General features: G+C 40.2%; 1 protein-coding gene across 8 annotated transcripts in view; it reads right to left on the bottom strand.

The window, feature by feature from the left end:
* The window catches only part of CALD1 (caldesmon 1), a 203,861-nt gene that overhangs the window by 8,775 nt on the left and 179,156 nt on the right, over positions 1 to 15,930 (bottom strand). For all 8 annotated transcript variants that reach the window (XM_076341925.1, XM_076341937.1, XM_076341956.1 and 5 more), the window contains 5 exons: positions 15,261 to 15,409; positions 10,211 to 10,466; positions 8,571 to 8,711; positions 1,361 to 1,404; positions 1,189 to 1,267 (listed from right to left, as the gene is read on the bottom strand). In XM_076341925.1, coding sequence (XP_076198040.1) covers positions 1,189 to 1,267; positions 1,361 to 1,404; positions 8,571 to 8,711; positions 10,211 to 10,466; positions 15,261 to 15,409 — 669 coding nt within the window. The remainder of the gene's footprint in view (positions 1 to 1,188; positions 1,268 to 1,360; positions 1,405 to 8,570; positions 8,712 to 10,210; positions 10,467 to 15,260; positions 15,410 to 15,930) is intronic.

Genomic DNA, 15,930 nt, shown 5'->3' with positions numbered 1-15,930 from the left:
GTGCCATGGTGACATTCATCACTAATGGAGGGGTTTGAGCTACCTTCAGCTTGACAGAGGTGCTGGAGGCAAGCCTGAGCCTTCAGCACTGTCATGCATGTGCTTTTTTTCATCGGGAACTGACACACAGTATAAAACTCTCTGGCACTGATAGGCTTCCTAGCAGAAAGGTTAAATGGACAGCAGTCACAGAAAAAAGCCTTTGTTAATTGGTCTTTAGTTACTAAAGTTTCCTTTAAGTTCAAGGATAATAAAGCCTAACCAATTAATACCTTAATGGAATACCATGCTTAGACACTTATGTGAACAGGAGGAGAAAAAAAATCCAGCAGGGAATGAAGTAGTGCTGGACCTTAATCACAGCTATCAAGATAATATCCCTTTTTATACTATTTTATTCCCATGACACCTTCCAACCCAGTCCAGCTGGCCTGCTATATTAACCAGTAGCTTTCACATTGCCTGTACTCACTGATTTATAAAAACAGCTAAAACCAAAACAAACCAAAACAAAAACCCCAAACACCTATTTTGACTTGGACTATGAAAAGAAAAAGCCCTCAATTCTGGCTTCAAGGCACGTTATTAGCCAGTACTTGTCAAAATCACCTGGGGTCAAATTCTGCATTTTATTTTGATTCTGTTTTTCCTTTGTCACTGCTTAACTCCCTAGTTCACTAAAGTGTCTTTCTTTGCCAAGGAATTTCACTCTGAAGTGGCAGCCAGCAGCACAGGCCCAGTTCCTTGCTCTCGTAAATAAGCTGCTAAGTCAGCTTTGCTCAGGATGACTATCAGCTCTCTGCTGATAGTACTCTCATCAGCCAAGAGGAGGATGCGACTGTCACTCAAGAGATGCTGACTGAGTCCTTCAAGAGCTACTCCAAGCTTACAAAGCAGACAGAGTAAATTGTAGCATGAAAGGGAAGACACAAATCTGAGGTTTTCTTTAGATATATACCTTTATGTTGATTATAGGTGTGCCTCAAGCATTTTGTTCTTGAAGTCACATTAAAAAAGCGTTTGTGACCAAAAATCCCTGCAATTCTTCAGCAGTAAAACATAGGCTTATTAAAGTCCCAAAAGCCATTATAGAATCATTAAGGTTGGAAGAGACCTCAAAGATCATCGAGTCCAACCGTCAACCGTTACATTAGTAACTAGAGCCATTGTGACCTGGAATTAACTTACCTCAATTGCACTAGTGTATTGCTCAAGTCTACTGTCAATCTTTGAGACAACTGCTGTCGTGTGGGTGGGTTTCATACCACTGTAGGAAGTAGAAAAAAAGAGAGAGAGAAATTTTTATTCCCTCCAATTAAACACTGCTCTTTTGACTGAACCTACTGTTTTATTGCTTTACCTCTTCTGAGCGGATTTGTTCAAAAATTCTGCTCGCTCCTCTATCTAGAAAAGAGAGAAACAAGAGCTATAAGTTTAAAGTTAATGAAAAGGCAGCCTGTACAAGGCCAGGCTAAAATGTCATTTTAAATGTCAAAAGGTCAATCTGAAAGAGATGCATTCCAACAGAAATCACCACAGACAGACACACACAGAGGTTTTATAGTTAGGAACCTATTATGCTACAGATTCATAAGGGTGGATATATTTTCTGCATTAATGTTTGCATCCTGCATATTTCTTCAGTGCCTCATTTATAACAAGAGGATAAACCACCAATACAGAAAGGAGAAAAGGGAAGAAGTTTACCTTATGAAAGGGGTTGATATTCACAAAATCTATGTCAAATTTCCTCATATCTCCCGCATAAGAGCAAGTATGTATCTCTTGAGACAGACAGCAAATTTAATAAAGTTTTTCTGAGTTGAGACATCAGACTAGGCCAGGTTTGAAGCTCAGCCGCATACCCTATCTCATGCATGTTTTTGCGGGACACTGACAATTTAATTTGAGCTCCAAAAAACCAATCAGACTGTACTCTGCTCATGTTCAGCAGGGTCATTGCTAAGTCAATATCTATCAGCTGTTATTATACAAATGGGTATCTTACATTTCATCATTATTCTCTACTCTGTGTGTAAGGAAATATTGTAATGTTTCCAGAGAAAAAGAATCATGAAGGTCTCATAAGACTTATGCCAAATATCTCGATAATTTGAAAACAAGAAGACTCCATCCCTGAATAAAGTTTTAAAACATTTCACGATTGGGGGGGGTGGGGGTCTATCTGCATTCTGGGTCAAGAAATAATTTAATCAACTTCCTCATGTCTCTTCCACATTACATTGTTCTACTTCTTGTCCCAGGCTCTACAGTTTCACTTAAGAGTAAAATATACACAAGCAGATCCAGGGGACAGAAATTACTATTAATCAGCCTGGCTGGATTCCTGTGGGTTCCCTGGTCTCAGTATGGGTTGTCCATTTTCCAGTTACTTTAACAGTGACTGCTGTGGCATTCATGCCTTCAAAATAAGGCAAGACAGCCATTCCTTTAAATGGTTCTCCTCGGTGCCCTTAGCATCCAGGCTGCACCAGAATACTAAATTCCACAGCAATCCCATCAAAGGGCACGCATGTTTTATTTCTCAAGCCCATACAAGCAAAAACTCAGGCAGTTCACTTCAGTGCAGAATTTGCCAAACAAGCTCACTGGAGGAACTCCAGTGCATCAATCCAGCTCAGAGGCACCTCTAAAAAATATATACAATTTACAGAATAATTTACATTAACAGTTTCAGTTGCCAATATATGCGTCCTGAGTGGAAATACGGGCTTCGCTCGGATACGTACCAACTGTTTCAACGCACTGGTGTCACAAGGTGGCAGCAATACACCAGGCAGGAGCTAAAGAGCCATGCACACCCATAGGGGTCCGGAGCTGAGGCTCTTCCTCTGCCAGCCTTAACAGTTTACGACTTAGTTTCACCCAGAGGAAATACAGTCGGCATTGCCATAAAACGAGCAAATAAATTGTTTGGTTAAAAGTGACTAAACAGATCTACGATGGTAACTTAAAATATGTCACCTCTCCTCGATTATGGTACAGCAGGAAAAGTTTCCCACAACGCTGATTTTTGGGTGATAACCAGTAATGCATCAAAATGATGAGTCATACCAACAAGAGACGCTGGTTTCTCCCATGCTCTGTATGAACAGGTAATTCCCCGACTGCATCAATCAGTGAAACCCTGGCTGGCAGCAAGGACAAACAATATGGACTATCTCAAAGAACCACGACTCAAGGTAACCATCTAACAATTCATTTACAGCATCTTCTAGTTCAGATGAACTGAGATTCCACTTGAAATCTTACAAAAGGGACTCTTTATAGTCTTCCTGTGTTCAGGAAGGAGACATGTTTCTACACAGCAGGAAAACCTGGCAGCAGTAGTCACTGGTGTAAGAGGGTGGTAGGTTGGGGGGAAGATGGACATGTATTCTTGGGGCTGTAGTAAAAAGACATGGGGTCATTCTTTACCCGCTGGAAACAGCAGTTCTCAGAGCACCTGCTGTGGTATCAGGAATAAGTCCAGGATTGTTCAGAACAGGAGGGTGAGGAAGAAAACCAGAAAATAAGTTAAACAGGAAAGCAGAGTTAGGAAGCGACCCTCAGAGCTGAACATGCTCCTCTTCCCGAGGAAGCAGGTGCCTTGTGTGGATGGGTAACACATTTTCTGCACACTTCTGTGAGAACTGGTTCTAGAGCATCTTCCTCAAAACACAGTATGCATGGAACAGAAGTACAGGTTGAATACACTTAGAGCAAACACACCTGTATACACAAGTGTATTCAACATATAAGTCAAATACATTTAGACTGCACAGCAACATCTAAAGGTCATTTATCCACTGCATACCACACAAACTCCATGCAAAGAATTTAAAATGTTTGGCACATACAGTAAACAGTATTACAAAATAGATCTGTAAGAGAAACAGGCAAAGCAAGGTGGTTAGCACAAAATGCAAGATATTTCCTCAATTTGAGACCACGAAATAAGAATAATCTTTTTGCTGCATTCATTTAAACAGGGTCTTGTTAAATAGCTTGGACTATGTTTTGTCGCCATGGAATACTTTCCAAAGCCTCTGACACAGAACACACACATACTCCAAAAAGTCAACCTGCCGGCCTCTAATTAAATTATGACCAGAGAGAAAGAACACAGGATCTCAGGCTGCATCTCTCCCACCTAACCTCAGTTGCTTGAAAGTTAAGCATTTAGTCAAAACTACTCATTTTGGTTCCCTCTATAGTCAGTGGAGACGCAGAGGAGCTCACTTCACCCTAGGAAAGGTGGGATTGCTTGTCCACTCAGGGTAGCTCTCACTCTCTCTATTAACTACCAAAGAAGCTTAGATTAGACAACAAAACACTTAGATGGACACCTACCCTTCTGCTGGTAAAGTCAGATGAAATGAAACCAATGGACATAAATCAAAACCATGCAGAGTCTCATACCTGATTAGGGCCTTACTCAACACGGTCAACACATACAAGTGGCAAGGAATAAATGAACCAAGATGTTACACAGAGATATATGTACGCAATTATCCACATTCAATATTATGTAGACATGTTTTGTTCACTGATTGTGCAAGAAATATCTTGCCTATTAAAAATGCAGTTAAATTGTGGGTGTCAAAGTGCAGTCTTCCGTCTGTACATTCTCCAAGAACAGAAACAGAATGGAAGAGGAATGAGTTACCACACAATTTGAGCCAATGACTTGGGAAACAAAAAACATTTAGATATTCCCAGTAAAACTTGCTTCATACAAAGGTATTAAATGATGCTCAGGAATTTTAAACTATATATGAGATACTATGCAACAGAAAGTGTAAACTGATATAGAAAAACTTTCCTCAAAAAATGGGTCAAGGAGGAAAGGGAATAAGAAATGCATGCAGAAAACAGAAATCCCTGTATTATAATTTTGCGTCATATCCAACAGGTGGAAATCCATTTTGAGTAGTAGTCCCTGGGAGTAAAGTGGCTTCTCCTTATCCTCCCTGAGTGGCTCACGCGCTCTTTTGCTTCATTAAGCACAGTTAGACTTTTTCCTGCTGTCAGCAGCATCTGTGCAGAGCGCACCAATTTACTCCAGTTTATCTGCCAGGCTAGAGTGCTGCCATCAGCATCAAAGATGGGGGAAAAACAAATGTGACAAATCCTGTTCTTACTACTCTATCTTCCCTCTGCTGCAAGAGTAGCTCATCTAGGAAGAACTGATTGTGTGGAGTCTAATTCTTTCCAGTCACTGCTCCAGCTGTCAGGTATTGAGAGCAATAATGAGATAGGACAAGACAGGTCTTTAAGGAAAGAAAAAAAAATCTCAAGCCCTGAAAGGTCCTATCTTCTGGCTTAGCTGTCAGCATTGCCTTGCAGAGAGTGTGGGCTGCCACATCAGCCCATGTTTCCCAGAAGACATTTTCTGCAAAGACAGCAGATGTCCCAGGCTCGCAGCCTCCTGCCATTGCTTTGTCCCCTCAATGCCTAACAGCTTTTGTATTTCTGTAGTGGTGGAGCTCACCCCCAAGAGGAGACTTAGTATTGAAATACCCTGTTATCTCCTGATTAACCTAGAGAATAGTTATACAAGAAGTCAATAACACTCCTTCCCAAAGAAAACATGAGGAATGAACTTGTCTAAAAAGGAAAATGAACAAAGATTATGCAGGAAATCTCATTCTTCTACTGCATTTGTGTGAACTAAACTAGGGAAAGCATGAGCTAGAGCGGGATGGGAGAGCTGCAGAGGTTGTTCCAGTCTTTGTCCTTATTTAAAAAAAAAAAAGAGAGAGGGCAGAGGCTGAAAAGAGGTTTGGTACTGCTGCTACTGCCCACAGGGACTCCACCAGCCCTCAGAAATCCAAGCTGCTTTGTCCCTGAGCTAGTGATGAACTTGGCCTGTGTTTACATTGCATGCTTCCTCTTCACTGTCACCTTGGAAAGGACCAGCCCTGGTGCTGTCACTGGGAGGACTCCATGCTGCAGTAGTAGTTCTGCTGAAGTAGCGTCTCAGGTTTCAGGGAAATACTGTATTTAACAGTTAAACCAACAGTTGTCGTCAACACTGTGTAGGCTGTGATGTATTAGAGGCCAGACTAGATAATCACAGTAGTTCTCTCTAAATATAAGCATGTATGTATATTATGTCCATGTGTGTATACATACATTTATACATGTGCATCCATGAGCCATGTAATACATGGAGATGAGTTGCACGTCTTGGTCTCTCAATTCTGAGTCTGCACATCATGCTAGTCCATGCCCTGCCTGATGGATAAATGCAGTGTCCATAAGATGGTAATATGCCATACTCCTTTTCAGTTTATCTCCCTTCTTTCCTTTGTTCTTGTAGTTCACTTGGTAAACAGCATGCCCTACTTTCCTCATCTAAGTCACTCCCAGGAACTTCTTTTTCTTCCCAAAACCTTATCACATCAGGAAGTACAAGGAAGGAGAAAAAGATGCTTTGCCAGATTGTAATCTAGAAGTCAGAATGTGCACGTGTCATACAGTATTTTAATATTGAGCCTCCTTTTTTTCATTATTAATTCCAACCGCCCCCCCACCATTGTGCATTTAGGGTTCTCACATGACTCATGACACATCTAACCAGATCATATATTAACCAAGGGAGAAAATATGTGCCAGATGCTTTACAAGTCAAAAGATAACTTGGGCAATGAGAAAGCTGTGTACCAACCAGGTTAGACTAGCCTGAGAAGTCTGTCCAAATGAAAGGTAACAAAATATACTGCCTTCTAAAAACTGGAGTTTGACATCAAATTTGACATCAGGTTATTAAAGTGAGATTATTCTCTCCTCAGCTATTGACCACAGAAGGCCAAGAAACAGTTTAGGGTATGAAGTTCAACAGCATTACATATCTACTCTGGCCACCCACAGACACCGGACTGGAATATGTACAGTATCACCAATTTCTCAGAGAGAGAGACAGAGAAAGAGAAAAAATGTGTACATAGTTGTATATATCAGTTTTTGTAACAAACAACTTCTACCTAACAAGTCATAAAACCCAGCAGCAATTATCATCATTAAAAAATTGGATCTTGGATACTTAATGACATTTGGAAAATTCCAGCTTTCCTCTAAAAATACACTTAGTAGAATAGTGTAGCATCAGTCCAAAAGTTCTCTGAAAGCTATTAACCTCCTGCCAAATCCAGTGTTTTTTCCCACTCTCCCCGAAATCATGATTTCTATCTTTCTATTTTGTGTTTTCAAGTATAATTTCCTCTCTTCTGAGTCATCTGTGAACTGAAGCTCCAAATGTATGTTATAAAAGGCATCTCAATAAACAGAAAGAAGAAAAAGAAGCCCTCCCAGGAGGGCTGGGAAGAAGCTGTACATTTATAGTGTCTGTTATCGACATAGTCTTTTGCAACCGAAATGGCAAGACCAAGTTTATCCAATAGGAGCAAGTCGTGAAGCTTGGCAATCTTCGTTTACAGCTGTATGTATTCTGTCCTTGTATTTCAGGTTCAGATGCGTCTGAGAAGTCAAAGGCAAGTCCAGTCAAAAGCATTTGGACACTGTAGTTGCTAGAACTGGACCCAACACAGTATAGGGCTGAAGCTCCAGATCGGTTCAAAGTGTGGATCTCTGTGAGAGGAAATGTAATTTCGACCAAATGCAGTTTGTCACTCAACAAATACAGTTCTTAATCCCATGGAGATCCACTTCATGGTCCAATGAGCCTGATAACCTCCTGCCTGGTTCTTTTCTCTCCTACTGCCCACTAAGGAGCCTTTTTAGACAAACATTTAGGATTCTTAAATGACTAATGACACAAAATGAGAAACTGAAAAGATAGTTGAAAACTATTAATAGATCTGTAGTTTGAGCTTGAGCTGAGAAAGCAACTGGACTGCATACCAAAACAAAGTTCCCAATAATTTCAGTAGGGCCAGGATTCCTCTTCCATGCTGAAAGGCCATTTAATTGATTTATCTGACTTCCAATATAATACAGGCCACAGAAGACTACTTAGAAATTCCTGCAGCAACAGAATGGGGTCTTTTCCTGTTATGTAAGAAAATGAAATCCAGCCCAGTACTTCTAGATGTTATTTTTAGGGGGATTAGACATAAGCTAGAACTCCCATATGGGGCAGTTTCAATTAATAATGATTAGACTGAATATGCTTAAAGACATAGTAATCTGGCAAGGAAGAAAGTAATTGTGGATGTGGAAGGAGAGAGAGAACATTTGTGATCTTTACCTACTCCAGTTCACAAAGTACTCCTATAATAAATTAACGTTGATAATCAACACAGTAATACAGCTCTAAGTTTCCAAAATAATTTTCTCTTGAAGGTGAAGATCCTTTTTGGACATTTTTCATCAACAAGAACAGGTAACTCCCAGTCTAGACTCTATTTTTAGAAAGGATCTCTAATTTTCAATTATCCCAACAAATGAAGACTTTCAGCTAAAGGTTTCAGGCTAAGGTCTATTTCAGAGCATTGTCCCAGGTCTGATTTCAATTATTTCCACACTGCTTTGATGTTTGGCTGTTGGTTTGGACTGCAACCCCCATTACTTTTTAAGTACTATATAGATGTTAGTGGGGAGGTTACCTTGAGAGATGAACCTTTAGGACTGAAACATTTAAATGGCTTCTTGTCTTCAGATACACCATCTTCTGGCATCTTTTGACGTTTCTCAGCAGCTTCAGCCCTTCTCCTTTCAATTTCTTCCTTCATCCTCCTCTTTTCCTCCTTAAAAAAACATGAATGGTCACTTATTCTTTCAGAAACTACATCACCATTAAAGGGCTTTGCAGTCCTGCAATCATTTACCAAATTTTCTAAGAACAGATTTTTATTCCAGTCAAAAAAGTTCAGTGACCTATCTGAAATCTAGCAACATATTGCTGCTAGTCCATCACAGTGTTAAGCAGGGAAGACAGCTAGCCTGTGCTGCTTGAGTGTCTCCTCACAGTGAGGTCACCAGATTTATTGCCATATAGTGCCATTTAAAGAGAGAAGAAAAGCACATTTATAAAAATACTCAACTTCAGTTTCTCTGTATCCTCATGTATCATCTTTGTACTGTTCTTCTGTCCATCTACACTAGCACTTGTTGTGCCAAGGTTAATGATTCACAAGGAAAAATCAATAGCTGCCCCAAAAAAGTGAAGACTAAATGCTTACAGTTTTCCCTCCAAAGAGATAATGCAAGTTTTTACTTCATAAGCTACAAGTCAAACCAGAAGTCCTCAAAGCACAACCATTGCGAGCACCGGTTAGCAGGGTCTGACCAGCAAGGTATTGTGCAATCTCAGCATCTATTGAGTTCTACTGTAAAGAGCTCAGTATATTAAAGCAATTGGCATCCAGCTGCCAAACACTATTATTATTTATCTACCATTCGTTTTCCAAACAACTAAGATTCCTACATGATGCACCAGAGATTTGGAAGCCCTATTTATAGAGTCCCTTGGCAGAGAAAGTACAAGCAAACAGATGTGCTTGGGTACTCAATATTTAAATAGACAAGAATATCTTCCTAATGAGATCTAGCCCATCGTAACTATATATAACATTAGCATTCCAGCTCATCTGCAGCAGACGAATTTTGACATGCACTTTGTAATTCAATTTGTGTAGTGTCAAAAAGACACCCCAAATAAATTAAGAACTCCGTGGCTATAACACTGCCCCCAACATTTTGCATCCCCAAGAAGATAAGAAATTCGCAACTATCGCAGATGAAATCCTGACTCGTGAAGACATTTATTAGGTCCCTGCCTTTCCTGAGGCTAGAACTGTAACGTTTCTTTCTACCCTGGATGACTGCATGTTTTACCTCACGTCCTCACTAGAGCATCGCTAATAAACAGCGATGCCCAGAAAAGCACACAACCCAGAGGGCCCAGATAAAAGGCGCAATTTGAAGCAAAGTCACAGCAGCAATTCCCCACACAGCAACATCATATCCGAGAAGGAGAAGCACACTTCGGCCTGTATGCTCAGGTTTGGTCTTGCCTTCCTTGTGCACGCTCCTTCCTCACCTATGAGCCAGTCTCCCGAGGCCTCATTCTGCCCTTTTGTTAAATACAGACCCATCAACCTCCAGCCTCACCAACTTCCTTGCCTAAAAGTGTCTGCGCAGACACTGCTGTAAAGAGTTATCAACTAATGCAAGGCCAGTGGAAGTAAAGTAGTAACAAGAAGGGACTAAAAACAGAGTCCAATACTTCGTATTTTACACTTACCTCCTCTCTGGCTTTTCTCTCAGCCTCCTCCTGCTTCTTCTTCTGCTCCTCTTCTTCCAGGATTTTCCGGCGCTCCTCCCGCCTTTTCTTCAGTTCGTCCAGCTCTGCCACCGCCTCCTGCTGCTTCTCCTTCAGCTTCTCAAACTCCTCATTCTCACCTCGGCGACGGCGCTGATCTTCTAGCCGCTTTCCAGCCTCAACTTGAGACCCTGGCTTCGCTTCCTCAGCGTTTGCGATCCCTTTCAAATTGGAGCGGCTAGGAAAGAAATGAAAGGGAAGGTGATGCACCATGGATTTTCCCTTCCTGGCCAGAGCCACCCACTGCTATGCACCCACCAGCAACATGAGAGCCTGGTACTCAAAGATATTGCCTTATAAGACCTTTTGCTCCTTGCAAACTACGACAGGCCTAAAACATTTCTATCAGGAGTTAGTAGGCTGGGATACTACAAGGAGCACCTCTCCCATCTGCCGCCAGTGACGAAGGAGTCTCTCGTGTGCTTGTGTGCACAGGAGCTGCACCACCCTGGCTGAGAACTCAGGCCACCTCCATTTTTAAGAGAATTCAGTAACTGAGCTTGAAATATTTAACATCTCATGTAACTTCAGCAAGAGGTATCATATCTCATCACCATCTCTATGGTATACAGTAAACTGTTACAGTTTCACACCTTGTCTCTGCAGTTTGTGTACAGAGGAAACACTTCCAAAAGCATATTATACTTCATACAGAAAACAAAGCAATGGAAAGCTATAACTAATTCCTCTCTGTTGATTTTAAATGAGATAAATTTACATATAAAAAACTCATAGCAAAAATATTATGCTATGTTCTGTGTAATAAAAGATGCGCTAATCCTTTGCTTTCAAAGGCAAGTATTTTTTATAAACCCTCTAGAAAAAGATAAGCATCTTTGGGGACAGAATAAATTACTTGACTTGGGGAAAACAGAAGGAAACAAGAGAGGGGGTGGAGAGAATCTTACAGCTTCAGCAGTGTTTTAAAAACCTAAACAGGTTCCTATCTCATCCGTAACACCTAACACTTTAACTCTCCCAGCTTGCATGAACAGAAAAGTTCATCAGATCTTTTGCTGACATTTTCCAGGGAAAGTATGACTTTTTATTAAGGAACTGGAAATTATTTATTAATGGCAACTTTCCACAGGAGAAAACCAGAAGTTTTCCAACCAGCTGTAATATATGAGACAGAAAGAAAGCATACCAAAAAAAAAAAACCCAAACCCAAAGAATTTGCATAGGTGAAGTGCATACTTTCAACACAGTCAGATAGCATCGCCTAGTTAAACAATTACCACACCAGTGTTTAGACCAATGTCTGCTCCCTGAGTGCGTTTAATATTACTGCTGACAAGGAGATAGGTACCTAAGAGATATCAGTGTGCTATTCACAAGAGACAGAAAAGGAATGTACTTACGGATTTTTTTTAAAAAACTTTCTGCTCTGTTCTGTTGGCATTTAAAAAAGATGGATATTAATGACATCATTAATGCAACCAGAGCGTTGCAGAGTATAATACCACAAGACAGTACAAATCAAGCGTTCCAACAATAACAATAACTGTTAGAGACAATCAGATTAGAGATGACAACATGAAGAACAAATATCATTTAAGTTTGTAATCCAGTGAATCACACCCAATCCTGCAAAGGTGCTCTTCATTCAGATAGATGCCCCATCTAGATGGAGTTAACCATATAAAACAGGCTGTAGGACCGGAGCTGAATTATCTGTGGTTTCAATATCACAATGGAATCTACTAACACAGAGTCCTCTGCCCCCACACGATCTTACCAGATTGGATGAAATTCGGTTCTAGTACAGCACGCATGATCTAGGAACTGTATCATTAAAAAACATATGGAAAAATAGCATACCAAACTGATGCTATTATGTGAATTCAGCTGCTGTACTTCATCTGTGCAAGTTCAACACTAACTTATTTTGCAATGTGTTTACTTGGTTTTAGAAAGTCTTTCCTATGCAAGAGTGTAACATGACAAAGCAAAGCTAAAGAAAAAAAAATGTCCCAGAGATCTGTGAATGTATGTACCCCCAGTACATTCTCATGCCTGATTTTCTAACTTAGAGTTACAAGTACATAACATATATTTCTTAGTATCACCTTATCACAATCCTTCTCTGCTCCAGGCCCTATTCCTGAATGTGTTTTGGCAGTGGAATCTCTTAAACCATGAAAGTAGAACCACAAGATCACCCTCCACCATAAGCATCAAGTTAATGTAAGTGGTCACAAATAAGGGCTTGTATCAGGTAGTGATGTCTAATTAAAGAAAGCAACTCATGCTTTTTTAATGAAAAATACATATACAATTAACTAAAGCATTGTAAGAAAACATTGGAAACTTTATTTGAAATTTCATTTAGCCCATTCAAAAACAAAGTGAGGACCAATACCTGAGGTGAGAAGTATGATTTTGGGTGTCCAGCCTGAAATACCTCTGATTCAGTTTGCAGAGGTACCGAGAACCCAAAATATTCCACAAGCCTCTATAAGGCATTAAGTATTTCTATGGATCCAGTGCATCTATCCTGCACAGGCCATGAGAAATCCCTGGCTATTTTAAGGCTTTCCTGCTTCATTGCAAGGCTGTAGCCTCTACAGCAAACATCCCAGGAACCTCACTATTTTTTTTTTCCCCCTCTTGGTCTCTGAAGTCTGTGTTGCCAACCCACGCAGACCTGCAAGCTTCGGGCCCAAAGAAAATGCAAGAGGTCACTTCTGATAGACATAATGATATCCCTAGCAAGTGCAAATACTCAGCCCTCAGAATTAAGAGAATTAACATAACATTTGCCGAGATTCTCTTAATAAATAGCCACTCTGTTTTATATTAGCACAGAAGAAAGGTTAGTCCTCAGTGAGTTCAGTGCAGATAGCCTCAATGAAATTAACAGCTACTCTCAGCTTTCAACTGATAAAAGCTAAAGTTAGAATCTAGTCTTAACATTTTTGTTTGGAGACCTCAGGTGACTATTTTGTCCTCCTTACAAAGAAGGACATTTAAAGTTTCTAGCTTATTTTATTCTCATGCAGCTTACAGGACTTCCCCTACTGGTTCTGCATAATCCAAAATAGCAAACAATAAACTGGCAGTAATTCTCCTTATTTTCCTCCACCTCCTAAACTCCTGTGTTTTCAACAGATTCTGGGAATCTCTGTTCCCTACTGTCGACATTGGGAAATTAGTTTTGAGATGCTGGGTGGAGGAAGAGTTTCATAAGCACTTCTTTGGTGCTAAGAAACAAAGTTGGTTGCCAGCTTTCAGACAAGGAGGAAAAGGAAAGAAGTGGTTTGTGGGAGCCAAAAGTGTCAGAACAATGTGAAAAAACATGTTACATCATATTTAGGACTTTTGCAGTCCTGTATGAGAATAGGGAGGAAGGCAGGTGGGAGGGGAGATGGGAAGGGGAAGCCATAAAATGGGGGTTTATTCTGTATTTCTTTAACTGACTGACATAGACAAACAAGACACAGATAAGATTTTTCTTTAGCCTCCACTACCCTATTTTCTTCTCAATCCTTACCACTGAGAGTTAGCCAAGTTACATGCTTCCTAACTAGTATCTGATATGTTCATGTAGAAACAAGAAGAAAGATAATTCCAAACAAAGCCCAACAATGTGGGGGCAGTTTGTCAGAAAGCAGGCCAAGAGCCTTAATTCATACCTAACAACGCAACGAACACTAGAGCCTCTGCTGATGTTGCCAATGCAAGTCTTTTACTCAAGCTGATGAAAGGCTATTAAACAGGCTTCTTCCCACATTTGGGAAACAGTAGAAGAAAATTAGAAAAAGAAAAAAAGGAGTGGAAACTCAAATCTACATGTTGCCACTAAGGCCTGTCTCCCACAGGAAGTAAAGCAAATGAAAACACAACAAAAATATTTTTAGAAAACCATTCTCATATTATTGATGATGTGACCCAAGTCATGAAGCAGGACAGTTCTGAGCAAGGCCGATTTCCTGCTATTCCATCTCCATATCTGTCTGTCTTTTGGCCTTAGGTCAGGGTGTCTCCAGGGACTTTTGAACTGCATTTTGTTTTGAGAAAGTTTGTTTTTCCCGGAAGAATCACAAGGGGAATGCTGAGATACAACAGCAAATCCCATCTGCCATGCACAGATTTCTAAAAGCGCCTGGAGAGCTTAATCTTTGCTTTGCCTGTGTTAATGTAAAAGAGAAAGAGAGGTGCAGAAGGAAAAAAAATTAGATTTCTAGCCTATTTGTTCCTGTTTTTCCTGCTAAAAGGAAGAACAACTGCTCTGCTTCGTGTATTCCCTCCTTTTAGCAGGCAGAATCCTTTTTTAATAAACTTTTCACTAGAAATTTGTTACCTTCATTGAATTTCCCAATATAGCCACAAGGCAGATATTTCCTTGAAAAGAAAAATAAAAATCAAACTGTGATACAGCTTATAAAAAGACAAAAAATAAAACATTTTGACTAGGAGAGGTTTTCACCAAACTGAAAAATCACTTTTATAGAGAAGCCATTAATTTCAAGGTTGCCTTGAAATCTTTCAGGAGTTACCAACTGGATTGTGCTCCATACTGATATGCAGAGTCTGATTAAAAGCAGGTGGGTAATTAGAAATAGGTTATGACAGTAAAGGTTGAGATCTGACTTTAAAAATTAGAGAACACAAAATCTGGGCTGTGGTCATTACTGACCTCTGTGCAGATATTAGAAATAAGTGTCCTTCAAGGAAGGAAAACGCCAACAGAGCAAAAATAAGCCACTCATCTCTACTGAGGGAGCAAGACTATTATTTACATCTGCTTTCTGTACTTCATTTTGTTACTGCAACAATGTGGGGGCAGTTCATAAGAAAATAGTCCAAGAGCCTTAATTCATACCTACAACCCAATGAACGCTAGAGCCCCTGCCGACATTGCCAACCGAAGTCTTCTACTCAGCTGCTGCAAAGCTATTAAAGAGAGACCCAGAAATGGCCCCCTGCTCTGCTATAACATAAGCAAGCCCAATGCTCACTTGGAACTTACCCAAAAGCATTCTCAGTAGATTTAAGTTTTGGGGCAGTGACTTCACGTTCTCCGTTCTGTGCCTTTTGTTCAGGAACTCCCTTCTTACGATCCCAGATACTTTTCATTTCCTCTTTGGGTGCTTTTCCTTTATCCTTGTCATCTTTTACCTGCTCAGGAGATACCGTAAATCATAGAACAAAAAAAAAAAAACAAAAACAAACAAAAAAAAAGAAGTCACAATGAGGCATTCTAAATAACAGTGGAGGAACACAGATTTCTTGGTATTGATGATTAACTAAGCAACTGTCTTCAAAATGTTTATGTGTTTTATGGCAGAAGTAGTTTGTAAAGCTCTAAACTGTGACCAACCACCACTCTGCTGTCCTGATCTAAATTCAAGATGAAAACATCTTGAATAACATTATCAGACTTCTGTGAAATTTTGTTGCGGCCATGGGACTATGCTACCACTTTGCTTCATTCTGCAACTGCACCCCACTGACGCACCCCAACCCTCTTCCGTCCCACTGCAGCATCATTCACCTGTTGCCTATTAAGATTCTGGGTTGCAAATTCTTTGGGACTAGGCTTGTTGATACATTCTTGGTACAAGGTTTCGGGCATTGGAGCAATAAAAATAACACATAACCTTCACCAATTCTCAAGTTTGCTTGATGAAGTTCACGCT

The sequence above is a fragment of the Aptenodytes patagonicus genome, chromosome 1 (genome assembly GCF_965638725.1).
Source record: "Aptenodytes patagonicus chromosome 1, bAptPat1.pri.cur, whole genome shotgun sequence".
In the NCBI taxonomy this organism is placed as follows: Eukaryota; Metazoa; Chordata; class Aves; order Sphenisciformes; family Spheniscidae; genus Aptenodytes; species Aptenodytes patagonicus.
This window is presented reverse-complemented; position numbering and strand designations above follow the sequence as displayed.